The 26,633-nt window shown below is 48.4% G+C and overlaps 9 protein-coding genes across 9 annotated transcripts; 6 read left to right on the top strand and 3 right to left on the bottom strand.

The window, feature by feature from the left end:
* Nucleotides 1-179: 179 nt before the first annotated feature.
* Nucleotides 180-3,298, top strand: N7517_000239 (Phyllocladan-16-alpha-ol synthase; the record flags this gene model as incomplete). The annotated part of the gene is made up of 2 exons (XM_056717969.1): nucleotides 180-1,385; nucleotides 1,436-3,298. The coding sequence occupies 2 exons, from the start codon at nucleotides 180-182 to the stop codon at nucleotides 3,296-3,298; spliced, it is 3,069 nt and encodes a 1,022-aa protein (XP_056582104.1).
* A 183-nt stretch (nucleotides 3,299-3,481) lies between these two features.
* On the bottom strand, nucleotides 3,482-4,372 carry N7517_000240 (tyrosine-protein phosphatase; the record flags this gene model as incomplete). The annotated part of the gene is made up of 1 exon (XM_056717970.1): nucleotides 3,482-4,372. The coding sequence occupies one exon, from the start codon at nucleotides 4,370-4,372 to the stop codon at nucleotides 3,482-3,484; it is 891 nt and encodes a 296-aa protein (XP_056582105.1).
* An 886-nt stretch (nucleotides 4,373-5,258) lies between these two features.
* Nucleotides 5,259-7,135, top strand: N7517_000241 (uncharacterized protein; the record flags this gene model as incomplete). Its single annotated transcript, XM_056717971.1, has 6 exons — nucleotides 5,259-5,291; nucleotides 5,347-6,382; nucleotides 6,441-6,525; nucleotides 6,579-6,637; nucleotides 6,695-7,030; nucleotides 7,122-7,135. 6 exons carry the CDS (start codon nucleotides 5,259-5,261, stop codon nucleotides 7,133-7,135), a joined length of 1,563 nt encoding a protein of 520 aa, XP_056582106.1.
* A 1,498-nt stretch (nucleotides 7,136-8,633) lies between these two features.
* On the top strand, nucleotides 8,634-10,409 carry N7517_000242 (sugar porter family MFS transporter; the record flags this gene model as incomplete). Its single annotated transcript, XM_056717972.1, has 2 exons — nucleotides 8,634-9,957; nucleotides 10,006-10,409. 2 exons carry the CDS (start codon nucleotides 8,634-8,636, stop codon nucleotides 10,407-10,409), a joined length of 1,728 nt encoding a protein of 575 aa, XP_056582107.1.
* Nucleotides 10,410-11,194: 785 nt separating this feature from the next.
* Nucleotides 11,195-13,323, top strand: N7517_000243 (fungal specific transcription factor domain-containing protein; the record flags this gene model as incomplete). The annotated part of the gene is made up of 2 exons (XM_056717973.1): nucleotides 11,195-11,219; nucleotides 11,261-13,323. The coding sequence occupies 2 exons, from the start codon at nucleotides 11,195-11,197 to the stop codon at nucleotides 13,321-13,323; spliced, it is 2,088 nt and encodes a 695-aa protein (XP_056582108.1).
* Nucleotides 13,324-13,869: 546 nt separating this feature from the next.
* N7517_000244 (ThiJ/PfpI) lies at nucleotides 13,870-14,640 on the top strand (the record flags this gene model as incomplete). The annotated part of the gene is made up of 2 exons (XM_056717974.1): nucleotides 13,870-14,458; nucleotides 14,516-14,640. 2 exons carry the CDS (start codon nucleotides 13,870-13,872, stop codon nucleotides 14,638-14,640), a joined length of 714 nt encoding a protein of 237 aa, XP_056582109.1.
* Nucleotides 14,641-19,476: 4,836 nt separating this feature from the next.
* Nucleotides 19,477-20,494, top strand: N7517_000245 (uncharacterized protein; the record flags this gene model as incomplete). Its single annotated transcript, XM_056717975.1, has 2 exons — nucleotides 19,477-19,804; nucleotides 19,872-20,494. The coding sequence occupies 2 exons, from the start codon at nucleotides 19,477-19,479 to the stop codon at nucleotides 20,492-20,494; spliced, it is 951 nt and encodes a 316-aa protein (XP_056582110.1).
* Nucleotides 20,495-20,605: 111 nt separating this feature from the next.
* Nucleotides 20,606-21,283, bottom strand: N7517_000246 (aspartate/glutamate racemase family protein; the record flags this gene model as incomplete). The annotated part of the gene is made up of 1 exon (XM_056717976.1): nucleotides 20,606-21,283. The coding sequence occupies one exon, from the start codon at nucleotides 21,281-21,283 to the stop codon at nucleotides 20,606-20,608; it is 678 nt and encodes a 225-aa protein (XP_056582111.1).
* Nucleotides 21,284-21,672: 389 nt separating this feature from the next.
* N7517_000247 (putative TMEM1 family protein) lies at nucleotides 21,673-26,139 on the bottom strand (the record flags this gene model as incomplete). Its single annotated transcript, XM_056717977.1, has 4 exons — nucleotides 21,673-22,323; nucleotides 22,374-23,450; nucleotides 23,501-26,052; nucleotides 26,106-26,139. The coding sequence occupies 4 exons, from the start codon at nucleotides 26,137-26,139 to the stop codon at nucleotides 21,673-21,675; spliced, it is 4,314 nt and encodes a 1,437-aa protein (XP_056582112.1).
* Nucleotides 26,140-26,633: the final 494 nt, after the last annotated feature.

Below are 26,633 nucleotides of genomic sequence, written 5' to 3' on the forward strand. Positions count from 1 at the left end.
TCTCAAGCGGGGAATCCAACGTGAGATTGGTGTTTGCCAGATTTGGGGGCCATTTTGAGTAAAGTGTAAGTGAGCCCTAAGCAGTGACCGAAAGCTTGCCGTGAGCTTTAAAGATACAGACAGATAAATACCTAGGAAAGAAGGAAAATTCTATCTTGGGGAGAGCAATCCGCTTTACAATGGAACTCAACTCCTTGCCTCGTTCAGCCGAAGTGCTGGTTAATCAATTGATCGAGCGAATCGACGACTCGCATGGATTAGGCTTCATGAGCCCCGCGGTCTATGATACCGCATGGGTTTCCATGGTCCAGAAGCCCGTCGACGGCTACACGGTGTGGTTGTTTCCCGAGTGCTTTGAGTATATCCTGTCAAACCAACTTGAGGATGGAAGCTGGGTCATGTACGCTTCCCAAATCGATGGGATCCTGAACACTGCCGCGTCCTTGTTATCGCTGAAGCGGCATTTCACTTCGCCGCTTCAAATCAGTACAATCTCCCAGGAAGATCTCGCAGAGCGCATTAATCGAGCTACAAGAGCCTTGCATGCCATGCTCGACGAATGGGATGTCGATGCTACGGTACATGTTGGGTTCGAGATCCTCGTCCCGGCGTTGCTGGGCTATCTGGAGACTGAAGGCATTGTGCTTTCCTTTCCGGGTCGCGATCGTCTCTTTGCGGTCCGCGACCAGAAACTAGTTCGGTTCAAGCCCGAGCTGCTGTACATGCCTGTCCAAACCCCGGCCTTGCATTCATTGGAGGCATTCATCGGGTCGATTGAATTTGACCGGGTTCGTCATCATAAGGTCAACGGCTCTTTTATGGCATCACCATCTTCCACGTCAGCTGTGCTCATGCATACCTCCGAATGGGATGATGAGTGCGAGGAATACCTTCACCACGTCATCCAATCTGCGTCCGGAAACCGCTCTGGAGGTGTGCCCAGCGCATTTCCTTCCACTACTTTCGAAATTACCTGGACGCTCTCAACATTGATCAAGAACGGATTTGATCTCGATCCAAAGATACTGCCATCCATCCAGAAAGCCCAGACGTACCTGCACGATACTCTTGTCATGGAGGAAGGAACGGTGGGCTTTACAGCACATGTTTGCGCCGATGCAGATGACACCGCCAAAGCCATTCTCGTGCTACAACTGCTACAACAGCATGTATCGCTGGAACCGATGCTGAAAGCCTTTGAAGCAGAACATCATTTCAAAACCTACCCCTATGAGCGCGACCCCAGCTTCTCGGCCAACTGCAATGTCTTACTGGCATTGCTCTACACGGATGATGTCTCACAGTATGCGTCTCAGATCGAAAAGGCGACCCGGTTCCTGCACACGCACTTCCGGGAAACCGACTTGAAAGTCCGTGATAAATGGGTAGGTAAATCATCCTCCATGGTAATTGGTCCTTGACTAATTGAAAATAGAACCTGTCCCCCTTCTACTCCTGGATGCTCATGACCGAGGCCATTGCCCGCCTGCACCTGCTATTCCAGAGTTCTCAATTACTGTCCCTGAAAGAGCTTTTTGAGCAAGATCTCGTCAACCTGCTGCGTGATATGACTGCCTCAGTCCTGCATCAGCAGAATCAAACCAGCTCGTGGGGCTCTAGAGATTCTAAGGAAGAAACGGCATATGCGGTACTCATGCTTGCATATGCGGTGCACTTTGAGTTCTCCGAGATACCTCGTCACTTAATTCGAAAAGCAATCCACGATGGCTGCTCATTCCTACGTTCAAACGCTGCTCTTGGCTCGGAGCGTCTCTGGGTGGAGAAAGTCACATATGAATCGGAAATGTTGTCACAGGCCTACACGCTAGCTGCTTTGAAGAAAGCGGCAGATTTGCCACCGGAAGCACAGCACCACCCGGAGGGTGTCTCCATGAGTTCGGCAGATGAACATCCTGCCGAGTCTATTGAGCGTCCTGTAGTGCCGAATGGGCATCACACCCATGTTATCGAAGATCCTGCAGAGTTGAACGGACATCCTTCCGAGCCTATCGAACCTCCTGTGGTGCCGAATGGGCATCGTGCTGAGGTGGTCGAAGATCATGCAGAGTTGAATGGACATCCTGCCGAGCCTATCGAACATTCGGTAGTGCCGAATGGGCATCACGCCGGGGTTTTCAAAGATCATGCAGAGTTGAATGGAAATCCTGCTGAGCCCATCGAGACTAATGGACATATTGCCGAGCTCACTGAAATTGAAAGCAAAAGCACAAATGGAGCATTCTGCACTGAAACAGAGAATACCGAAACGAAGATGAACGACGTGCTGACCACCCACACAGTAGAGCTTCATGGTCCCCATGAAAACGGAAATGTTCAAACGGAGAGCACGGAGCTCACAGCAGTTGGCTTTAATGGTCCCTCAAGCCATTCCTGCCGGCGCGAATGGACAGAAGACGAGGAACAAATCCTGTTGGGGCCATTCGACTATCTTGAAAGCTTACCGGGAAAAAGCATACGATCGCAATTCATTCAAGCCTTCAATTCCTGGCTCCAGGTGACCCCGGAACATCTAGAAGTGGTCGAAAAGGCGATTTCCATGCTGCACACTGCATCGCTCCTCGTCGATGATATCGAAGACAGTTCGCTTCTTCGACGAGGCCAGCCGGTAGCACACAATATCTTCGGCATGGCGCAAACCTTCAATTCTGGCAATTATGTCTACTTCCTTGCACTTCGGGAGATTCAGAAACTGGAAAGCCCACGCGCAATTGAGATCTACGTCGACGCCTTGATCCACCTGCACCGTGGTCAAGGCATGGACATGTTCTGGCGCGATTCGCTCATTTGTCCCACAGAAGAGGATTACCTAGCTATGGTCGGCAACAAAACAGGGGCGCTTTTCTGCCTCGCCGTCGAACTGCTGCAGATCGGTAGCCCCGTCCAAGTCGACTTAGTCCCGCTAGTCCGACTATTTGGCATTATCTTCCAGGTTTGCGATGACTATCTGAATCTGAAGTCACCAGCCTACTTGCAGAAGAAGGGTTTATGTGAAGATCTGACAGAGGGAAAATTCTCCTTCCCTATAATCCACAGCATTCGCTCAAACCCCAGCAATCGGAGATTGATTAATATCCTGAAACATAAACCTCGGGATGATGATATCAAGCGATATGCGGTTGCCTACATGGAGACTACGAATACCTTTGAGTATACCCGGGACTTTGTTGGCAGCCTCAAGGCCGAAGCCTTAGAAATGATAGAAAATTTAGAGAAGCAGGGACTTGGAGAGAACCTTGCAATCCGAAAGCTGTTGGCTCGACTGTCGGTAGATGTGTGACGAAGGAGCGCGACTCTTATTACTGTGTTCTTATATATTTTTGGCGTCTGTCCTTCAACAGGTGCATCAGATATCATGAAATTTTCTCGGCAAGGTCCTGAATACTGTAAGACATAACTTAACTGGTTGGAATCTGTTCATACAAAAATTTACTTTGGAATTCTTCTCTCATATCTCCTTCGGTTACTTTTTGATAACAAGTGTGGTAATAATCCGATCGAGTTCATCCTCCCGCAGCCCGCAGAGGTCAACAAAGTATCTCCGCGTTCCTCCAAACTTGGCTGCTACAATCTCAGTCAAGAACGCGCGCATGTCGTCCGGGTGGCTTGCTACGATATTTTCCGCCTGCTCTCGACTCAGAGCATCGTCTCTCTGTAAGAGCCGCTGGATCAAATGCTCCCGCCACGTACCGAGCCCTTGTGTCGTCAGCGCGTAATCAGCCACGACATCTTCGTCCGCAACTCCACAGAGGTTCAGGACCAGTGCGGCAAAGACTCCAGTGCGATCCTTTCCCACTGTACAGTGAAATAAGATCGGACCGCTCTGATCCTGCAGGATTTGCAGCATGACAGCGCGGAAACTACCGGTACGCGCTGCGTTGCGCATAATGTCCTCGTAAGCTTTGACAAAACCCCGTTCGGCAACCTGGTCCCGCGTCACGCCACCAGAGGCTACTCCGTAGCGCTTTGCCAGCGAAACGGGGGAGTAGTCGCCATCTTGGAATACCGGTACTGCGTGGCGCGTCGTCCCTGGGATATCGAGGAAGGAGTCAGGATAGCGGGTAGTCACGAGCTGGGTTTCCCCCGTTGAGCGAAAGTCGAAGATGGTTTGAACACGTAGTGTCTTAGTCAATTCTTCGATCCCTGTTGGGGTGATCTGAGAGGGTTGTGCGGCACGGAAAAGGAATCCTGGCCGAATGCGCCACCCTCCGAGTTGAGTATCATCGACGTCCCGGGTCGGAGATGCTATACTTGAAGGATAACACGCATAGCCTCCGATGTCGCGAAAGTTAGGGACACCGCTCACCGAGACGAATGGCAGTGAGGCTGTCGGAGTGCCATCTAGGGACGACATGTCTTCTAGACTTGGACGCGTTGAAATCCAATGGTTGACATGCGTGATATGTGAGTTCGAACTCAGATGATATGAGAGTTCACAAATGTTTCGGCATGGAAGAGCCACGGATCTAGTATGAAACGTTGTCAATCGTCTTAATTGGACAAGCGAATTAGTGCTTACTTTCTGAATATACCAACGGCACAGAACGGTCTCACGGATCCTTTGGCATTTCCCCAGAGATGGGTCAATGCAGACTCGGATGCCGATGCATGAAAACTCACGCTATTGATAGGCTAATGTGATGCAACCTGGGGCAAATGAAGCTATCTCCGAGTGCTATATCCGTCGGGGCTGGAGCCAATAGATGCACACAAAAAGAACAGGGGGCGGGAATTTGGAAATCCGCCTGCAGTTAGTAAAGGAATAAACTAACTCTACGGAGTAGAGCTCTCAATGCTACCTTGTTATCCCCATTTGGATAATAGCCAAGACACAATGTTCACCTAAGCTTTTGATTGGCACTCTTGGCAAAGCGTGTCTCACCGGGACTCCCTAGGTGGATTAGGCGCATAAAGTGGCTTATGGTGGGCACAATTCTCCTTCTTTAGGTGAATCCTGGAGGTAAAATACCCCAGTGGCGTTGACTCGACGTATGTTTTCATGCGCTTCATAGTCTTGTCTCCCCGCACGTTGCGGACCTGCGCTTTGACACCCTGCGTCGGCCTCAGAGTGGGCGTAGAAGATTGGCAGAGTCTGACGGTATCTTGGGAGGTTGCATCGTCAAATTAATTCCATATTTCAAGCTCATTGCCGAAGACCTCCCGCGTGGGGACTGTGCCCGACCCACGCTGAAAATTACCTAAAATACAACAATCGTTCATACCAGCTTTTTTCATACCAGATGATACGAAGTTTCATACCGGATGATACCGAGGTAAAGAAAGCAGTTGGGATTTCCTCTAACCTTGAGTAAGAAACTCCCATACAAGAGCAAGGTGAACAAGTTCATCAAGATGGGTCTAAAAGATAACAGATATGAGAGTGCTGAAGAAATCCAAACCTTCCATTCCACTCTTGTGAGCACATTCCAAACGGGTCGAACTAAAGACCTCGCTTGGCGCAAATGGCAGCTCAAGCAGCTCTGGTGGTTGATAGAGGACAATGAACAGGCTATCCTTAATGCCATCAAGGATGACCTCAATCGATCGGAAGTCGAAAGCTATCTCACAGATCTTGCCGGCATCCGCAAAGATATATTATATCACCTGGATAATATAGATGCCTGGGCAGCAGATGAGAAGATCGGCGACAGTTTCATTGCAAGACGACTTGGTCTAGCAAGAATCCGAAAAGAGCCACTCGGCGTGGTACTCATCATCGGTGCCTGGAACTTCCCAGTACTGCTGGTTCTGCAGCCTCTCATCGCAGCCATCGCTGCGGGCTGCTGCGCCATCATCAAGCCATCTGAGATGACAGTGGCATGTCAAAACCTCCTCCGAGACCTGGTCACCCAATATCTTGATTCTACAGCGATCAGATTGGTCTGTGGTGGCGTTCCTGAGACGACAAAGCTCCTTGAACTCCCCTTCAATCATATCTTCTTTACTGGCTCCGCGAATGTGGGCCGACATGTCAGTGCAGCAGCAGCAAGTCATCTGACCCCTGTGACTATGGAGCTAGGCGGTCAATCTCCCGCCATCATCGGTCAATCAGCAGATGTAGAGCGCGCTGCCAAATGTGTTGCGTTTTCCAAATTTCTCAACGCCGGACAGATCTGTCTGACAGTCAACCATGTCTTCGTGGATCCAGCGGTGCATGACAAGTTTGTAGACCGATTGCAGTACTGGAATACTCAATTTTTGCATGGGGAACAAACAATCACCACGGCCATTGTCAACCAGCAACATTGGGACCGTCTATTCAACCTTTTGCACCAGACGAAAGGGACGATTGTCTGCGGCGGAGGTGGGCGTGATGACTCGCATCAGATGGAGCCAACCGTTGTAGCAGAACTTGATATGAACGGTACATCCGCCTTTAACCCTGTCTTGTGTTGGGAGTCAAAGCTGACTCGCGCCACTAGATCCGCTACTAGCCGAAGAGATCTTCGGTCCCATCTGTCCTGTGATCAAGGCAGATGTACGCCAGGCCTGCCAGGCAATCAATGAGTGAGTTTTGGATGCTTTTTGCTATGGTAATACCGTGTTAATCTGTGGAATAGAAGGGAACACCCCCTGGCCCTGTACATTTTCAGCTCCGACAGCTCTGAAATCCAGAATAGTTGCGTGTGCCCATCAGTCCCTATATCTCGATAAATTCACTAACGAGATAAAATAGTACTTGATGACACAAATTCGGGTGGAGTCACAGTGAACGATGTCATCCTCCACGCAGGATTCCCGGGTGCTCCTTTTGGCGGTGTTGGTGGCAGCGGACATGGCTACTATCATGGTTCGTATGGATTCAAGACATTTTCGCATCTCCGGACGATCGTCAGTTCGCCGAAATGGTTCGACCGTCTGCTAGCATTCCGTTATCCACCATTCGATGCGGTGAAGAAATCCAAGATCCCACAAATCAAGGCTAAGTTCAGACGGGGAGAAACAATTCAGGATCAACGGCGTGAAGGGTCTAGAATCATTGGGTCCAAACTCGCAGTTGCCACAGCTCTTTGTGGGATTGCTTATTGTTATTACTCCTACTCCAGATCATAGCTCATTTGTCCTCTGAAATCATAACAAAGGAGACTAACTGTCTTATATAGTTAACTACTTCTAGAAAAAGGATTGCATAATAGTATAAAGTCTGGCCATATACCTACAAAACCTAATATATGCTAGTGCATATATTCCTATCAATACATAATCAAATTACTTGAAAATATTGAGCCAAGATCCAAGATTCAGAAATAATGTAAGTTACGAATAATGTAAGTTACGAATCATGAGATTATGAAATTCTATATACCCAACTTGCCTGTGGGCGCCTGTGGTGCCCGCCCAGTGACATGCCTATGATAGACATTGCCCACCAGGCTGTCCATAGGCAATGTCGTAGTCTAGCTTGGAGTGTATATGGGTCGAAGAAAAAGGAAATATTAGATACAATACGATACGATGCGATACTATCGTAAAATCCAATGATGCCGCAGCTTGCTGCTTCCTACCGGGAAAGCCGAAGCAACCTGCGGGTTTATTGCGGACTTGAGTCCTAGAAATGACTGTTCGGTGAATGAACGAATCTTGATTTCAAGGGCTTCATGTGTTCGAGTCATTCTGGAATGGTGGCGCACGGGTCAAAAGCGAACTATCCTAAATCTGGGATACGCAGGATCTAGGAAATTCCACTTGATATTAATCATTCCCCCCCTGCAAAGTGAGATAATCCTTTCATACGCCAGGTAAGTCTGTTCTCAACATCAGTTCTGACCCTGTCAACATTTTGTTATTGCGTTTTTCCCCTTCCAATTACAAGAATGCAACCAGGCTGTCTTTTCGGCCCTATTTTCTGGATGGCCACCCGTGTAGAACTAGTCAAACCCGGAGCTACTCCTGCGGGTCTAGCATAGAGGAGGAGATGCTTGGTACCGAAGTAAGCTTTCCTCCTCCGTATTCAGAGGCTTGAAATGGCATCGCCTAAAAATTGCACAGGCAAAGTAGTGTAATCCAGAACCTAGGACGTAAAACACCAGATTTTGTTGCTTCTATGCACTAGTCCCACGCACCCCGGACAGCAGGTGCCGGGGTAAGATTGGAAAAAAGGGGGGTTCGAGCTGACAGACATGTAGGGCAGATCTCACTCAGCCAATTAATGGGGCTTTTCGGCTGACAAAACGGGCTTACCAGATACGTCCGGCCCATAGGCACCCTGGTGCTTCTTTTTAATCCAAGCTTAATGGCGACCACTAGCCTGCGAAGGTTTGATATGTCCGTTCCATGTACCCCGTATCCGCAATGTAGCATTTCCTTATGATTTATCCCCGGGTCTAGCCAATTACGCATCTAGCGTCAAACTGGCTCCTGGAAACTGGCTCGACCGGAAGCTGGAGTTCAATTTGCGGTATTATTAGCCGTAAATCTGGTGCTATGGGCGCCGGGGCTGAATCTTTTTCGGTCTAGAGACCCCATCCCAGCACTCCAACAGTTTGAAGATACGCAAACTAAAACCCTGCGGGTGCAACTATATAATGTGATTGATCTAGCCTTGTTCCAATTACTCCAGACTTTCCATTCATTCTCCTCTCCCTTCTCCGACTTCTGCCTCCTACATCCCCAAGATGGCAGTCAGCCAGTCTGTGGTTGGTCGTGCCAACGCAGAGAAGGCCCATGGTATCATTGGTCTCCTCAAAAACCCATTCGTCTCCCTAACATGCTGCTTTGCGTCTCTGGGATGTATCATGTATGGTTACGACCAGGGAGTCATGGGCCCCATCCTTGTTATGGAAAACTTCCAGAACCATTTCCCGACCTTTGGAGGATCCACCATTCAGGGCTGGCTGGTGTCTGCTCTGGAGCTGGGTGCCTGGGCCGGTGCTCTACTCAATGGAATCCTCGCCGATCGCATTTCTCGAAAATATGCGATGATGACTGCTGTCTTTATCTTTACCCTGGGTACCGGCCTGCAAGCAGGTGCTCAAACACCCGCCTACTTCTTCGCTGGCCGGATTATCGGCGGTGTAGGAATTGGTATGTTTAGTATGGTCATTCCGCTTTACCAGGCCGAAATTGCTCCTCCGGAACTACGTGGATCGCTGGTCTCTCTTCAACAGTTGTCTATTACCATCGGTACCGCCATCTCTTTCTGGCTCGACTACGGCATGCAATTTGTCGGCGGTACGACTTGCAATCCCGAGGGTATCTCTGACCCCTACCTTGCTAGCGGTGTCTTTGACGCTAGTCTTAGCAACGGACATACCTGCCTCGGCCAGAAGACTATCGCCTGGCGCCTACCCCTTGCCCTACAAATTATTCCTGCTTGGATCCTTTTCTTCGGAATGTTCTATTTCCCCTTCTCCCCTCGCTGGTTGATGATGAAGCACCGCGAGGATGAGGCTCTCGCCTCCCTCTCTCGACTTCGCCGTCTCCCTGCCACCAACTCTCACGTCCGCGCCGAATTCCTTGAGATCAAGGCCGCTGTCATGTTTGACGAAGAAACCGAACGCGAGGCTGTCGGTGCTGGTGGCGCTCTGGCTCCATGGAAGGCGCTCTTTGTTCCTAACATGCTTAAGCGTCTTTTCCTTGGCTGCGGTACTATGATTTGTCAACAATTTACCGGTATCAATGCAGTCCTATACTACGCGCCCCAGATCTTTGCCAGTTTTGGATTCAGCTCCACTAAGCAGACTCTTTTGGCTACTGGTGTGACCGGAATCTTGCAGATCATCTTTACCCTCCCTGCAGTGCTTTATCTTGATAAATTCGGTCGAAAGACCTTCCTCATCGTTGGCGCCGTTGGCATGTTCTGCTGTCATATTGTTGTGGCCACGGTCGAGGGTATTTACAAACCGAAATGGGACCTCAACGAGGGACTCAACAAAGGACAGGGATGGGTTGCTATTGTCTTCATTTGGCTATTTGCGGTTAATTTCGCCTACTCTTGGGGTATGTTTAATTTCTATTCTTTGCGCCTTCCGAACTAACTATCTATAGGCCCCGTCGCATGGGTCCTCACCCAGGAGATCTTCCCTAATAGCCAGCGGTCTAAGGGTGTTGCCATTGTTGCCAGTACCAACTGGATGTTCAACTTCATCATCGGTTTGACGACAAAGGATATGTTGGCTTCGATGAAGTATGGCACCTACATTTTCTTCGCCGTCTTCAGTGGCCTGGGCGGTCTGTTCATCTGGAAGTTCGCACCCGAGACCAAGGATAAGACCCTTGAGGAACTAGATGTGTTCTTCGGTGGCTCTGAGGCAAACATTGCCGAGGCTGATCGTCTGCGCATGCAGAGAATCAACGAATCGCTGGGCCTGGCGGGTGTTGAGAGGGTCGAGGACCTGAAGGTTGCCATCAACTCAGAGCAGGTCGCGATGCACGAGAGCGAGAAGGCCTAAACTACTGTCTGGAACCCGAATGGGGATGAGGGTGAGCAGAGGACTGTGACTATTATTAATTGGACTTGCAAATGTGATATTGCGAACGAATATTAAGAATCCAGCAAGTCCTGTTGTCATATAGATCTTCTATAATTAAGTATAAGCCTAGCGGCTTTATCATAGGCGATAATTCATTACCAAATTTACCTAGGTAGACTTTCACTGAATTTATGTGGCTCGCAGTGGTTACATAGTATGTAAGTATTGTACACCCCCTCTACCTAGATCTCAATCAAGCTTGCCCCTCCCCTTTCAGCCTATCGCAATCGAAATACGCCCCCTAAAAAGCGGTTTAGAGACTAAAATACATTTATTCGCTAGTCGTAGTTATCTAACAGTCACGACTAATAAAGTCTTATCGATGAAGGAGCGGTTAAACCTTGGAAGGTTCCGAGGTTGAAAGGGGGCTTCGATTACATAGAATAAATTACAAATCATAACTAGGTAGGATTAATATATCCTCCGGTATGCCGGCTTCATTAGTTAGTTACGCCGATAAGAATCGCTGCCTAAGCCGGGTCAGGCACCAAAGGTATGCAAACCTTGCAAACTTCTCAAGAGCACAGAGGTGCCCGAGTGCCTGCTCATTTCCAGGATGTATATCTTGCTGACGTCTGTCTCAGTCACCCAGCTTATCCAGTGATTGCCCATGACTACTCTTCCGAGCGTTTTAGTGCCTAGGCTTCCGGGGGATCAAGTGGCATTCCGACGCCATAAGCGGGTCCAGGTAGCTAGGGCATGCGATGAATGCCGACTCCGACGCAGGAAGTGCGATAACAAAATCCCTTGTTCAAACTGTACAACAATAGACCGAATATGCAGCAACAGTGGAGCGCCCAAAGCATCTACGCTCACGCAAGCCTCTGAGGAGATTAAGTGGTTGAAGCAGAGAGTCCAGCAGCTAGAAGCGGAACTGGAGCAGCGGTCCCATGAGACCAATAATCCTCCCACACCAACAGGGTCTTCCTCATCGCCACCTCATATCTTTTCATCCAAGAACTCTGAAATTTCTGACTCGAGTGATCTGAAAAAATACTGGGATGGCATACAGCTTCGCCCTACGCGATCATCCAATGATACGTGGCTTGGCCCGTCATCACTACATTCTTTCATCCAGCGCCTCAGTGTGTATTTAAGTCTCAATCTTCAACAAACGCATTCTCCCAACAATCTTTTGCCCATCTCAGCAAGCGATAACAAATTGCTGGACAGACCAGAAGGCCCCGACATAGACCCAGTACGTAGGCTGGTCTCAACGGGGAAACTTTCTGATGACGGTGTCTATTTAAGCCCAATACAAGAGGAGTATTTCATCAACTTCTTCTGGCACACATATCACACCTCATTATTTCCAATATTGGATGAAACCCAGTTCAAGAAGCATTACCAGTCTCTATGGGTGTCTGGTGGCAAAGAACGAAAACCATCAGCCCTCGTCGATGTCATCATTGCCATGTGTATGCAATACGGTATTTCAGCTCTTCCCTCAGACACCCAAGGGTCCCTTGTAGAAGGCAAGGATGCTTTGGTTGCTGGTCGATGGCACTTTTGGCGTGGGCAGACACTACTCACATACGAGCTCGAAAGTCCTAACCTTTCAACACTGCAATGCCATTTACTCTGCGCAGTCTATCTGTGCGGCGGATCTTTCCACAATATGTTGGACAATTCAATCGGTCAAGCTGTGCGCACTGCTTACGCTTTGGGACTCCATTTGGACCCCTCGCCGAGCATGCCTGAGCAAGACCGCGAAATGCGGAGATGCTTATGGTGGGCGGTCTATCTAATGGATAGCAAAGCCGGAATGAAGCTCGGTCGTCCTTTCTTGCTACGTGATTCTCATGTCATGCCTTGTCTACCTAGTGACAGCTTGGAGGCTGCAAGAATGTCGGGATCCGCGTTTGCACCTATTGGCAACAATTCCACCTGGCTAAGCTATAACCTCCACCAGACGGAGCTATACGTCAAAGTACGAGCTGCCTACACGAGCTTCTATGATCGGGAACTTCACTTGCGGAATGGCCAGACGATATGGGATGATCGTCATGCCCTCGAAGCCAGCGCGGAGGTTCTGTTTCCACATATCCAGATCTTGAAAGAATGGAGCAACACCGTTCCAGAATCTCTAAAACTGAGGCGTCAAAATAACGGCAGACCTCTTTCGACGGATGGCACACGCCTGTTAATCGAGCAGTTCGCTCCAATCTGGCTCCAGCGGCAGCGCGTTCTTCTCGAACACTCATACCACCATCTCAGCGTTAATCTATACCGACCACTGATCTCCTTATCTTCCAAGCCGTCGCCAGGATCTCGAGCGGAGGAGATCGCCATGCGCTGTGCTTCCCATGCCATCATGCTATCGAAGATTACGCAACAGGTTCTTGTAGAAACTTCCATTCTCGATGGGTGGCATGAGGCCTTCCACTGCCAATGGAATGCAGCTATGACATTGATTGGCTTTGTCATGGTGTATCCGGATGCACTATTAGCGACCGAAGCCAGGAATGCAATCGGCCTTGCAGTCGATGTGTTTGATAACTTCGGTGCCAGGTTCTCTGTTGCCACTAATGCGGCCAAAATTATGCGAGATCTATGCGTCAAGGTTGACTTCCTGGCAAAGCATAACCAGTCCCAGCGTGATCCTTTGAATGGCGTCCAAACTATCTCTATGGATGATTCTATGAGTGTCCCGCAAGGTCTCTCACTCAATGCTTCCTCGAGCTTACCACTACGAGACTGGAGCCCATCCACAAATGTTCTTGCACCAGATTTGAGCTTGTTTGACATGGCGGTTGATGTGGATTTCTGGAACAATTTAGACGCGCTCTGGCCAGAAGCTGACAATTTGTTTCAATTCCAATCGGAGATCTGAGAATATGACCATTTACTCGGAAACATAATGACTGCTACAAGGACAAATCATCAATATAAACGTTGTTGGGACTAGTATGTAGGCCCAGAAAATCAGGAGGGAGAGAGTTGTATTAGAAAGGAGATGAACTCCCGAACTTTCTAACTAGTTAATACTAAGGCACCAAACACAAAAATTTCAAGGTTGAAACCATCGATGGTCCGGAGTTGCGGAGTCTCAAGAATGGTGACCACGGAGCTCTGGGCCAGAGTGTGGAGCTCTACTTAACTTTGATAAATTATTAACACTAACAGGCTTTCCACTAATTATTCAGTCTTGAAACAGCCACTTATCACAGATTGACGGAGTCGCGGAGTGCTGGGGGTTGCGGAGTTGCGGAGTTGCGGAGTTCATACGCACGGACCGGGCGACACTATACAAATCCCCAATGCGACAAGTCGACGGATATAAATACCAGATGATCCGCCAGTTCCAGAATGAACATTATCAGCATCAATCCAAAGAAACTCAAGTTTAATCGCAAATCAAATTCCAGCCGCCTTCAAAATGACTCACGCTCGCAAAGCCCTCATCGCCATCACCTCGGCCAAAGCCACTCTGAACAAAGAAACAACAGGCCTCTTCATCACCGAAGCCCTACACCCCTACAATGTCCTCGTAGCTGCCGGCTTTGAAGTCGATCTCGCCTCCGAAACAGGCACCTACACTGCCGACTGGCTCTCCCAAACACCCGACTTCCTCAACGGCGACGACCTGACAATCTGGAACGACGTCAACAGCGACTTCCGCAAGAAGCTAGACAATATGCCCAAAGCTGCCGACCTGGACGCATCACAGTATGGCCTTTTTTATGCCTCCGCTGGCCACGCCGCTCTGATCGATTACCCGACTGCGACTTCGCTGCAGAAGGTCGCTGAGCAGGTCTGGGCCAGTGGTGGTGTTGTTGCTTCTGTTTGTCATGGTCCGGCTATCTTTGCCAATATCCTTGATCAAGAGACTGGAAATCCCATTATTCAGGGTCTTCGTCTTACTGGGTTTACTACCGAGGCTGAGAATACTATGGGTATCATTGGTGCTTTGAAGAGTTGGAACGTTGAGCTTTGTGAGGAGCTTATTGCTCGTCTTGGTGCTAAGTGTGAGTTTTACTTTGCATTAGAGAATCTTTGGGTGTTCACTGACATTCTTTTGATAGATGAGCGCTCTGTTGGTATTTGGGATGACTTCCATGTCGTCGATGGTCGTCTTGTTACTGGTCAGAACCCTGCTAGTGCGACTTCTACTGCTAAGGCTGCTGTTGAGGTCTTTGAGAAGCTTTAGACAAGTGATTTATATGTTTTAGAACCTTATGGAGACGTTGGTTATGCCATAAATATTGTTCACACTGCTTGACGTGTCAGCTATCTTCATTTCTTTTGTCCATGTCCGCAGATAAATACTTCTGATGAATCCATTTAGATTAAAATAGTGATATACTCGACCAATTGAATATGGAAAGACCTATAAACACTAGTGCCTAATATCCTATCTATACCAGTACCCTGAAGTATAGAGCGGCATAAACACACACTGTAGCAGTTGCGTTAGTTATTAGGACAAGATTGATCATATACGTGGGTCAAATATGAAATAGAGTGAGCAGAGGGGAATATATATAATTAGGGACTATCCCTTATGCCTCCTCATAATTGTTGTGTAATCGATAAGCTTCTAACCTGGCCAGTTTGTATCCTATAGATCGCTCTCTAGCTCACAGGTTCTCATGTAAGCGGAACGTTTACATCATTTAAGAATGATGAAGCAGTATCCTTCCTTTCGCAGAGGCCTCGAGACGTAACCGGATCAAAATACGCCAAGCAATTCTCCCCTTTAAAGGAAGTCATCACACCCTTGCTTCTCATCAACCAAATGGTAAATTTCATTTACGAAAATTCCGTTAAATGAAACTAAACTTTTTGAGGACTGTTTTTCTGAGTATTGCTTAAAACTAAAAAATCATCTTCCTTCCCGCGGAATCTCGAAAAGCAACTTTGCTTCGAGAACATAAGTGTCAGAGAGAATTCAGGCCTGGAAACCTGCGCTGCGAGGTTTGTATGCTGTTTTAGTGAGTGAAACTTGATGAACAAAATCAGTTCAATATGCGCCCAAGTTGCCGCGCCTCGTTAACTGCGATTATAATTGCAACCTCAATCCTTCAAAATTACAAATAGCTACGATGATGCTTATACTGAGCGTAGCTTCTATTAGAAGGATGGAGCGTAAGGTGAATTGTGTTCGAGTCTACAAGAGTAGATAGATCATGGATGTACACTATTGTATTGTGTAAAGCTATGTAGAGGGGGGAGGATGTAGGAAGAGACGAGAAGTCTACCTATGATCAGTTAAAATAACCCCCCATAAACCGTAATCCTCCCTAGAGAACGAAGGGATAAGGCACTTCTAGCAAGCGAGGAATTGCTTGCAAAAGAGACTGCAATAGACTGCGACATCGCCCGCAATCATATCTTTGATAAAAGAAAATGAAAGCTAGAGCGTGGGTGCCTTGCAAGTGGTGGAAACTTTCTCTAGATCGACAGAAATGAAAGTAATGATTGAGTGCAATTCATTGAAACAGAAGACATATATTCTCAGCAAAAAACAACTTCCAATAACCAATCATTCACAAGAACCCTTGTATCTAGCCCTTTTCACTAATCGCTGTGATTGTCTGACTCCGTTTCCATCTTCATGTAATTGGCGTTTCTTCGTTCCCAATTTATGGCAGCCACACATTGAATCTTGACCAACATTCAGTTTTCTGTATGAAAGACAGCTATTGGTGGCCAATGTCTGTAGTCTCAAAGAGTCTGCGTTCTCGCTGCTTTGGTCGCTTTCTAAGACGGGTGAGTGAACAGAACCAAATATCGTGGGCATAAACTGACCTTTCTCACCCCTGTAGTTGGGTACTTGCTCTTCGCACACAGCCGTTGTAGTTGGCAGTGGAATGGAGGTTGAATCACCGGCTGTAGCCTCGTCCGTTGATGTATCATCATCAACAAACTAATCCCACCAAAACTTTGGCGTGTCTATGATTTCGGTGTCCGCATCAGATTGAATATGCTCATCTTCTTCGATCAGGATAGGACTTGTCTACGTGCCTAGGCCAGACCAATCGTGTAGAACGACCGTTGGCCAGTTACTTTGCGCTATAGAGATAACATATCCAAAATTAACGAAGTCAATATGGCTATTTCTGTTGGTATTTCACCCAATGCTTTGCGAGCGTTGTCCATAGAGGATCTCATGTTGACTAATGTGGGAGAAGAGATGCGTAAAAGAATAAATTGAATAGTTGCAGGAATTTGCTGCTCTTGAGTCCTGGCTTTATACCTCTCTGCTCATCGACTGCGCCTTATTCGACCTGGGTTTAGTTCAAACGTTGACATCAAAGCTTCGAGGGAACAGACTTCCCCCCTGCTCATCGGTTGGCTATCGTGAAGCCAACTCTCTATGCAGTCCAATGATCCTGCCGCACTATTCATGGAGTATGCATCTCTGCGTATCGCGTTCGCCCGTTAGGATCATCGTCGGGTTGGTTGCGCTGTGCCTGCCAATGATTTCGAGGCCTCAGCAACCGGATGAAACGCATAGGGTGAGGTCGCCGCAGAACATTTTGTTTTCAGACTGGCGATCTTTTTGAGTAAGAGTCCTTCCTCGATGTCTGGAGATGACTGTTCGAATCTCCACGTAAAGGCCCCGCCGATATCGACTAACCCGTTGTATGGAAAGAGGTGGTCGGTACGGGGATCAGGAATGGCTCTTTGATTGAGTAGTCAGACAAGGCATAAATCAAATAGCGCATTGTTTATTGATCTTACCTCAAGGCAGATTTTGACATTCGCCGAGCAATGTAATCCGGGCTGTAGGTTGATAGAGAATCACCATCCGAGTACTCAAAGACCGGCGTAACAAGCCAACTGCAAAATTGCCTCAAATTATCCAGAAAAACACAAAACGGGCTGGAACGAGTAAGAGCAGCGTAGATTGGTTGGAGGTGTGACAACTCGAGCCGATAATAACGCAGAGGACGGAGCTCGGTGGTCCGAGTGAATAGCAGAAACGCCTCACCAAATTAAGAATGAACGAGGTGAGCCGTGGTGGTAAGAAACGATGGGATTACAGGGGATTGAAGAGGTCTTTTATAGATCCTGGCACAGTTATGCATAATGACAAAGAGCGCTCACCTGCAAGTGATTAATGTAGGCTAAAAGGCATGATTATTCCATCCAATATCCGATATGGTGTAGTGGCTAACATCGCCGTCTCTCACACGGCAGCCGGGGGTTCGATTCCCCCTATCGGAGATTACCATGTGATATCTTTTTGTATGTAGTACATTATTGTGCTTTTCTTTTTACTAGAAGTAAAGAAGAAACTGATGGTGTGCTATAAGGAATAGCTTTTAAAGTTTTCCGTCCTGCATATAAAAAATTTTGATATACAAAAGTACGACCTTCAACCTCCTATATTCTCCTTCGCCTCTACCTCATTAATAATTACGACGTGACAGTACTTATTATTACTGTTTGTTGTCTTGGTGTATCAAAACATTTTCATTTAAATCTCTGCACAGCACCCGGCGCTGACTATGTATATGAGGCCGCTACGGAGTATATACATGAAATCAACTTATGAAGGTGACATTGTATGCAATGTACAAAAAAACAAAGCAAGACACTCCGATAGGGGGAATCGAACCCCCGGCTGCCGTGTGAGAGACGGCGATGTTAGCCACTACACCATATCGGATAGTTGTTGAATAACTCGGGCCGAAAAGATATTATCGGGATCCGTAGTGTGAAGTGGAGTGGAGTAGGTAGTCCTCCCATTTCTATTGGACAACCTCCAATGGTTGCTTGTAGAACTCGGCTAGTTGCACAAGGTACCATGTCTTGGATATTAATGGTTCAATATTCAATATTGAGTATCAAGGATGTACATCGGAGGCAAGAAGCGTTTGCTGTTTGTCGTATTTGAATGACGGTCTTGTCAATGTTTACATGCAGGTCATCTGAGGGTATTCGATCCATCCTCTTAAAGAGCGTTAGGTCTACCCCAAAACATGCGGCCGAACCGCGATGCAACTGATTATATTTAATCTTTTATGGTAATCTCCCATAAATCTGTGACGTACAAGTTCCCGCGGTTACCTCCTTATCCTACTATCAATAACCACCGTGATCTACTGTAACAATCTAGGATATATATATGTGTGCATGTCGCTCACTGATGTACGATGTTTAGCGCTACTTCAATATCGTCATCTCCAGGCTCAAGTAGAATATCTCCATAATAGAGAAACAGGAACTAAAATGTTCCTGCCGTGGTTGCCGATATTACTTTGGGGGAGTTGAAACAATATACTCCGTGGCCATGCTATCAATACGCCGTGCACAGAACGAAGCGCATAGTAAAATCATAAACTATTTTAATTGAATTTGCAACCATTCATCCAAATCATCATTCTACCTAACTATATTTATGGAATACAACCTTGAAAGATATGTGGCCACGGAGTACATGAGGCGCCAATAGACAGCCATGGGGGCTCGGACTCTTCACTCCTAGTGATATGATATATTAGTTTGACTTACATCTGCGAGATGTTGGTTTTATCTATTTTACTAGAATGCCTTTCAGTTGTCTTTTTTTGCATGTCTCTTTTCTATTCTGAGAAACCTTCATACAGGTTGTTGCAAGGATCCGATTAAGAGTGCAAGAGTCCATAGTCCACATTGGTTCTATCAATTCGAACCAAAAAAAATCCTCTGACCCGGGATCGAACCAGGGACCTCAAGATGACAAGTTCTTTTGAAGAACCTAGCAATTACAGTCTTGCGCTCTTCCAGCTGAGCTATCAGAGGAGTTGATATGACAAATCTAAGTGTTTGAAAGTCTCATAAATCTGAAGTTGAAAGTTATCGGCAAAGATCGGAGATTTTATCGATTCTCTTATCAATATATAGAAATCTTGGAAGTGCATATTGACATGTGAAACCGGCCATTTTTGTTGAACTATTTTAGTTTTCAATTGTCACTTCATTCGGATTTTACCCCCAAATCTAAAATTTACATATATCTGGGAAATAATCAGCTGTTAACCTCAATACACTGCCAATGGAGTACCCAGGACTCGCTATTTTCCCCATCCCGGCATCGATTCGGCGCCGACTGCCCCGCCTATATTCTTCCCGGGCCGTGCCCAAGCCCGAATCAAACGGGGATCAGCGCCGTGGATTGGCCTCTTTGTCCGAACCTCATCTGCTATGTCACGACCAATTCTCTACATCAGTAGCACCCGACCTCCAAAGGCCTTCCACAGCCAGTGATGACTTGGATTCGTTCGACTCCGGCTCCGTGAGATCAGATAGCCCCCGAGAGTGCATGGGATCCCCAACGAAATACGAGACCGACTCTGGCCTACGGTGGAATCGAGTCGTACCTGGTGAGTTCCCTCGAAGTTGATGTATAAAGTATCCACTGCACGGTTTGTACTGACCGGTTTTGTGAAGCGTTCAATCTTCTTCGCAATGCGGGATATGAAGCCCAACAGCCACAACCTGATGGGCGCCTGGCTCGATCTCTCTACGTTAATGCTCTGGTTTATCTCCTTGATGCTTTACCTTCCGACTTGACCGACGAGGAAACATCTATGCTTCAGCGTCATATTCCAGAGCCAGTCAAAGCTGGGTTGACAACTTACCCCCAGCCACCCGGGTACCTGGATGGTGCGAATCATAAAATAAGCCCCCAGCCAAGATCGTATTTGCATAAGATTCTCGCCATGATGATTGTGCAGGTCTTCATTATATTGCAGTTCCTTCTGCCATATGCAAAGGTGCTACTGCGCCAACTATATGAGTATGAGCGGACACACCGCATTACTGAGCGCATTGTGGCTAGTACACTGGAGGCAGCTGACGGGTTGGGGAAAGGAAGTGTTAATATCGGAGCTGCCGTTTGCAAGTTCAATGAAGGGCGGGTTGGTGCTGCTATCTCGAATTTCGCAGCTTGGTGGATGGAAGGTGTAGCTGGAGGGATATACGAGGGAGTTGGTGAGGGGATGGTGCATTGGGGCCTCTTGGGGAAAGAAGCTGATTTAGATAGACTTCATGTACAGGCAATGAGTATGTAGATAGATCATATAGACATAGTTTAGATTAGAGTATGTCCTAACGACAGCAATGATTCATATGGAGTTTGGGCCACCAAGACGATAGAAATCCAAGGCATAAAGCTGAATCACTCAATCTTTTGCAAAATCGAGAGCTGCATGCGAGAGAAGCCGTGTTGTATCGACAACCTCGATTCCGCAGTTTTGTTCCGTAAGAATAAGCGGCAACTCGGTACATCCAAGGATAATACCATCACATCGTGTAGCAAGTTCTTTAGCAATGCGCACTAACTCGCTGCTCGTCTTTTCCAGGAATGTTCCATTAATCAACTCGTGTAAAATTGCATCCATAACAATTGCCTGGTCAGTGTCAGACGCATAGACCGCGGCCATGCCCCTCTTTTGTAGCGGACCATTATAAAGACCGCTTTTGACAGTCCAGGTTGTGCCTAGAACTCCAACGCTATTGTAGCCTTGCCTTTTGCAGTGATTTGCAGTGACATCAAGGATACTGAGAACAGGGATGTTTGACTGGGCCACAATGTCGTCAAAAACGATGTGTGGAGTGTTGGCACTGATGATGGCGAACTCCGCACCAGCTTTGGCGGTGCGGTTGATGGAGTCGGTTATCAATTCTATCAGTGACTTGTTGTCACCGGACTTGAGTGCTTGTTCCAGGTCTCCGTAGATAGGAGTGTGGGTGACGATTTGAGGGTAAGCAATGCCCCGCCGCGCTGCTTCTCGTCCGATTTCTTGATGGGCGATGACCCCGCCTTCAATGGTTGGGATGCAGATTCCAATGGTCTTCATGTTTTGACTGTTTTGAGAAAAGATGTAGGAAAGACAATAGAGGGAATGTAGCCACAATGACACTTCAGGTCTAGCTCCAAGTATCCATGTAGATTGCCTTCCGGCTTACATTACCCATGAACACCATATCATCCTCAACATCAAGAACTGGTTTCTGACGACAACCCGACAATATAGACACTTTCGGCTATGAGCCCTGCGCCAGACTACAAAGTTATCTCGTCAATGGCTGGATGATCCGCTGCGGAACACATAGTACGACTGAACTCACAAAAGAATAAAGGATTCATGAATCGTAGATCTACATACAAACAAGTATCCTCAGCGAGCCTATATATGACTTATTATACATACAATCCCCCACACAACTTCCACACAGATCTGTCAAATCAACGAACTTCCTCTGTCCGCCGCTCCGAATCAACGAGCCAAGATCCCCCACCAGCAGCATGATTACCGCCAGCGGCACTAAGACTGACAGTCGTCTTCTTCAAATCTGGGAGAACTAGAACCGTCTCGCCATGGTTACGATAGTCAACCTCACAAGGGATCGAGCGACGAGACGGCGCCATGGAACCAGCGGCATCGGTCGCAGGCGGCGAAGTTGGGAGTTGAAGTGCCGATGGGAAGAAGGTACGGATCTCAAGACCCGGGAGAAGGAGATGGCCTGGTTTCTGGGGGAGTAGTAGGACGGTGAAGCGAGTGGATTCGCCGTCGCGTGCGAGGAAGTTGCCTCTGCGGCGACCACCTATTTGCCACTGGTCTGGATTGGCGTGGATCTCGTAGGAACATTCGAGGGGTTGATCAGCGTTTTCGCGGGTCGTTGGAGAACACCAGCGTCGTGTGTGGCGGAGGCATAGCTCGGCGGTGATCATCTGGCCGACGGCGGCGTGGGTGGAGGGCCCCGAGTCAGTGGTGGGTTTGGGTTGGAGCTGGAGGTCGGCTGTGTGCACGACTTGGATCTCGGGCACGTCGACGGGGATGATGATGCGACGGGTTGGGATGGTGGGGTGTGCGGGGAGGGGGATCGTGGAGTTGTTCTGTTCCATATGTGAGTAAAATAGCTAGACATACTCGAGTTCGTTCTTACCTTGTGCCACTCCTTAAGCCACTGTCGCACATCTTCGCCTGGTACTTTCAAAGCTCCGAGCAGATCATCCCATCGCACAGCTCGATATGGCAGCATGTTTACCTCTCGAATGAGCCCAATGGCTTCCATGTCATTGGTGGATAGCTGCGCGCGGAAACTGCCGACAATGTGCGATGTGAGCAGCGCTGCGTACTGGCGGAACTGACTGGAGTCAATGGAAGCAGCGAACTGCTTTTCAACTGCATCGAGACACTCATCGTCGACGCACGTGAAGTCAACGCTCAGTTGAAGGCTTCGCGGCGTTGATGCGGCTGCATTGCCTTCATTGTGGCGAATTTTGTAAAGAAGAGAGGCAGGCTGCTTGGGGAAGACATCAAGGGCAACAGGGCCCGTGATGCTGGACTGCACGTCGTAAATGTCTGAGCTAGGTAGACTGCAGTTCATGATCCGAAGCGGGATCAGCATGGCCGGGCTGATGGTGAAACGCGAGAATAGTAGTTCATCCTTGAAGATGTCCTGCACGTTGACCGATATAGGTAGTGTTGAGACAACAGTGAATGACGCCGAGGAAGCGAATCGGCCTTGCTCGGTCTCATACCCGATCTCTGCTCGCGCTGAGAGGGTTGAAAACGCCTCCTCGACAGTGTAGGGGATACGCAGTCGGACGAATGAACGTGCCGGCAATTGCCCGAATCCAATAATGCCCGACTCGTGGTTGGCATCCACCTCGAGTTTGCCATCCACAACTTCTGTTTCTGCAAGGCGGAGTCGTAGGCCTGCAGTAGCTGGTCGGACACGGATCGTACCACTCTTGATATCATTTCGTCCGCTGTCAAGTTCTAGCTCCAACGTCCGCATGGCCTGGAGGTTAATAAGATGCGGTGACACGATCTTCGCCTGCAGGGCTTCGGCCGGAGGATAACAATAGATGTACGGCTGGTCGTGGACTTCCTCTGAGTCTTCCGTTTCCCGGAAGCCAACTGGCAGGGTGGAGTCTCGCCCGCCGTTAAAGTTAAAGACAAGGTTGCCAGCCCTCATCTCGAGACGATCAATGAAGTACTTGCCTTGAAGTGTGGTCTGCATATAAGTTAGTTACTGGTGTCAAAAGCAATCATACGAGTACTTACCGAGGAGTCAATCAAAATATGTGTTGATGATGATTTTACCACGAACTTGGCTGAGCTCTCAATCCAGTGCTCTGAATGCTGAGAGCTGTTAGCGCTGACCAGCCGAACCTTGAGATTGTCAATCTCGATCTGCTGGCCCAAAAGGAATCGCAAAGACAATTGGACCTGAAATCCATCCTTGTTGTCATACAGTCGAATGGCCGGGTCGACACGGAGGTCGGCAAAAAAGTCTGTCAAGGAAGCAGGGATGTCCTTTTGAAGAGCATTAGACGCTTCAAACAAATCGCGGACATGTTCTTCTAACATTTCCTGTTCAGTAGAAGGAATTGAGCCAGCCACGGACTTTTGCCGGACTGACAATTGCGCCTGCGCATATGTAGCAAATTTGGAAAGCAACCGTATCATCAACCGAACGTAGTCCTCGTTCCGTTTGAGCTCCTTCAGGCATCGCGCGTGGAGTTCCAACATGCTTCCTTCCAGAACAATCCAGTACTTAGAGCCGTAGAAGGGAGCCATCCGATAGAAATAGGAAGCAGCAGACTCGTAGTCTTTCCGACGATATCTTAGAATAGCGATTTCAGCCAGGGCCTGTTCGACAGAGTTGACACGGTTGGCTGCCATATGATGGCGGATTAAACGGTCTGTTAGATCTTCGTAGAGAAACAGGTAGGCATCCTTTGACTTTAATGCGGCCTTGAGGCCAGAGAGCTTGATGCCTACAAGCGACGATTGCTTCTCCTGAGAAGCTATTTGCGACTCTTCAGCGTCATCACCGTCCAATGAAATCTCCGCAAGGCCACTGGCCCCAGAACGATGGCGCTCATCAAAGAGCAGACCGAGGTTGTTCCAGCTCTCAGCCCAGCCCCGCCTGCGAGCGATCTCCTCGAGGGACCGCCGAGCCAGAAGAAGCAATTCCGCTCTCCCGGATGATAGCTGTTCAGAACCAGTCTTCTGTGTGGGAATAGGCACGGGCTTAGGGTGTTCCATAGTCGACCGCCGCTGCATCAAACCCACACTATCGGAGATATCCTGGGTCACTGGCCGGCCAGGTCGGGCAGCCCCTATAAGGGAACTAGAGCGGCGAGGTACATCGGCACGGGAATCTGCCGTTGTGACAGCAGCGGCTTCACTCGATTGTGCAACAGCATGGAGAGAGGATTCGGGGAGCATGAGGGTCGGAGTAAAGGTTTGGCTCAGGATCTGGAAAGCTGCCGAGAATGCCCATGAGGAGACTAGGTTGTTGATAATATCTGTCTTGTTATCATGAGGTACCTCCGCTAGACCGCATTCAAGATCATAGCGGAGGGTACGTGCAGCTAGACCGATAAATTCCGTTGCTCTTCCACAAATCTCAGCTAGCAGAATGAGGTTTTCGGGCTTCTTGCCTGATTTCGTCGCGTTGGCGTCTGCCTCAGATTCACTGCTGGTCAGTGATGGGGCTCTCGCGGCTCGGAGCAGTAGAGTTAGTTGACGGGAGAAGATGTATGTGCGGAAATCGAAGATAGAGATATCGCTTGCCAGGATCATTTCTCGGTAGGACATCTTGTTGGCATTAAATGGGAAATCCTTCGGCTGAAGCTCCGAAAAGAGAGTCCCTTCATCATCATTGCCGTCGCTGTCATCTGAAGCCCCAGTCTCCAATGCCTTTTTGGCCATCTCAGCCCAATTTTTACTGGTGACTGAGAGTGCACCACTATGTTGGTCCCCACTTCCATCGAGCTGGTCTCGAATAGCCGCATCTAAGCCAACGGCTAGCTCATCGTATCCAGCCAGCGCATCTTCGAAGAGGCCCACATTCTCGAACCCCCTGGCAAGACCTTCCTTAAGGATGAAGAACGTGCAGAAGTTCCAGCCAGGCAAACTGCGCTGAGAGTCTTTCTCCTTTATATCCTCCTCATATTGGGCCACGCGCAGATCAAAAGAAGCTAAAATTCCGTTCTTCATTTTATCGATCAGATCCTCCAATTGCTCGCCCAATTCAGGGGATTTGGTCCCCTGTTTCGGAAGACGCAACTGAGCCACACGATCCACAGCAGACTTAGACGACCCATTAAAGTCAGCCTTTGCCTTTTCCAGCACCGTAGTTGAACCACGACCCCATTTGGAGGTAGGTGTGGCCGCCTTCTCCGCAGCGTCACCGTCCGGTACCACGTGTAGGATAAGCCACTCGAACGCATCGTGCTTTTCCTGACTAGTGGTTGCGGGCTGCGAGCTTTGGGAAGACGCGTTGGCCTTGATCCATTCGCGAAGGTTCCGTCGGGCCGTCGACTTGTAGGTTTCGTTGTCGTCGCATCGGAGGAGATAAACTTTCAGGTATGGTGTCTGTCGCAGACCGGGGATCTGGTGTCTGCGATGGGCGACCGTGCCATGGACAGTATCGCTCGACGATTTGCGTTCGTCTGATTCTTGCGCAGGTGTGAAGCCGATGCGGAGGGACTCGATTGACCGCACGGGGCGGGTTGGCGATTTCCAGTGGAGATTCTTTAGGGGGAGCTTTGCTTCAATCACGGGCTGGATGAGCGGAAATAAACCCGAAGGATCTGTGTATTCGACTGTGTTGTATGGTCAGCGCAAGCTTCATTCGTCTTGATCACATTGGTCGTACCCGTTACATTGCTCGAAGCCTGCGAAGGGTCCATGATTTCCCGGGCGCAATACGGGAAGTGTCCAATTGTCTTCAGGACATCTCAAAACTCAAGGTACATAAGGAGCTTTAATGCGCCTGGAGTTAAGGGGGAAAGTCGCGGGGTGAGGGAGACCATGCTGTCAACAGCGGCCACGCACGGCCTCGTTTTCCATTTTAGTGCGTATCCCTCGCTGCTTTTAGATTTCGACCTACAACAGGACATTTTTTTTTGATTTTGATCTTGGTATATTTAGAGAAATATATAGAAAAATACAAATATAAGTTTACTTTATATCCTAGGTTCTATATAACAGTAGTCTGCATAGTGTATGCTTTTTTCTGCTTTTTTACGCCATCTACCTATAAAACCAAGAGAAATAAATAACATTAAAAAGAATCCCCGAAAAGAATATTAAGAAAGGTACCACAAAAACTCCACAGGGCCGCATAAGCAGCCAGCTGTTCTTGTCTAATATCTATCCCAAAAGAAAACTCTATACCTAGGTG

The sequence above is a fragment of the Penicillium concentricum genome, assembly GCF_028827145.1.
Source record: "Penicillium concentricum strain IBT 3081 chromosome Unknown utg000001l_segment0_segment0, whole genome shotgun sequence".
Classification (NCBI taxonomy): Eukaryota; Fungi; Ascomycota; class Eurotiomycetes; order Eurotiales; family Aspergillaceae; genus Penicillium; species Penicillium concentricum.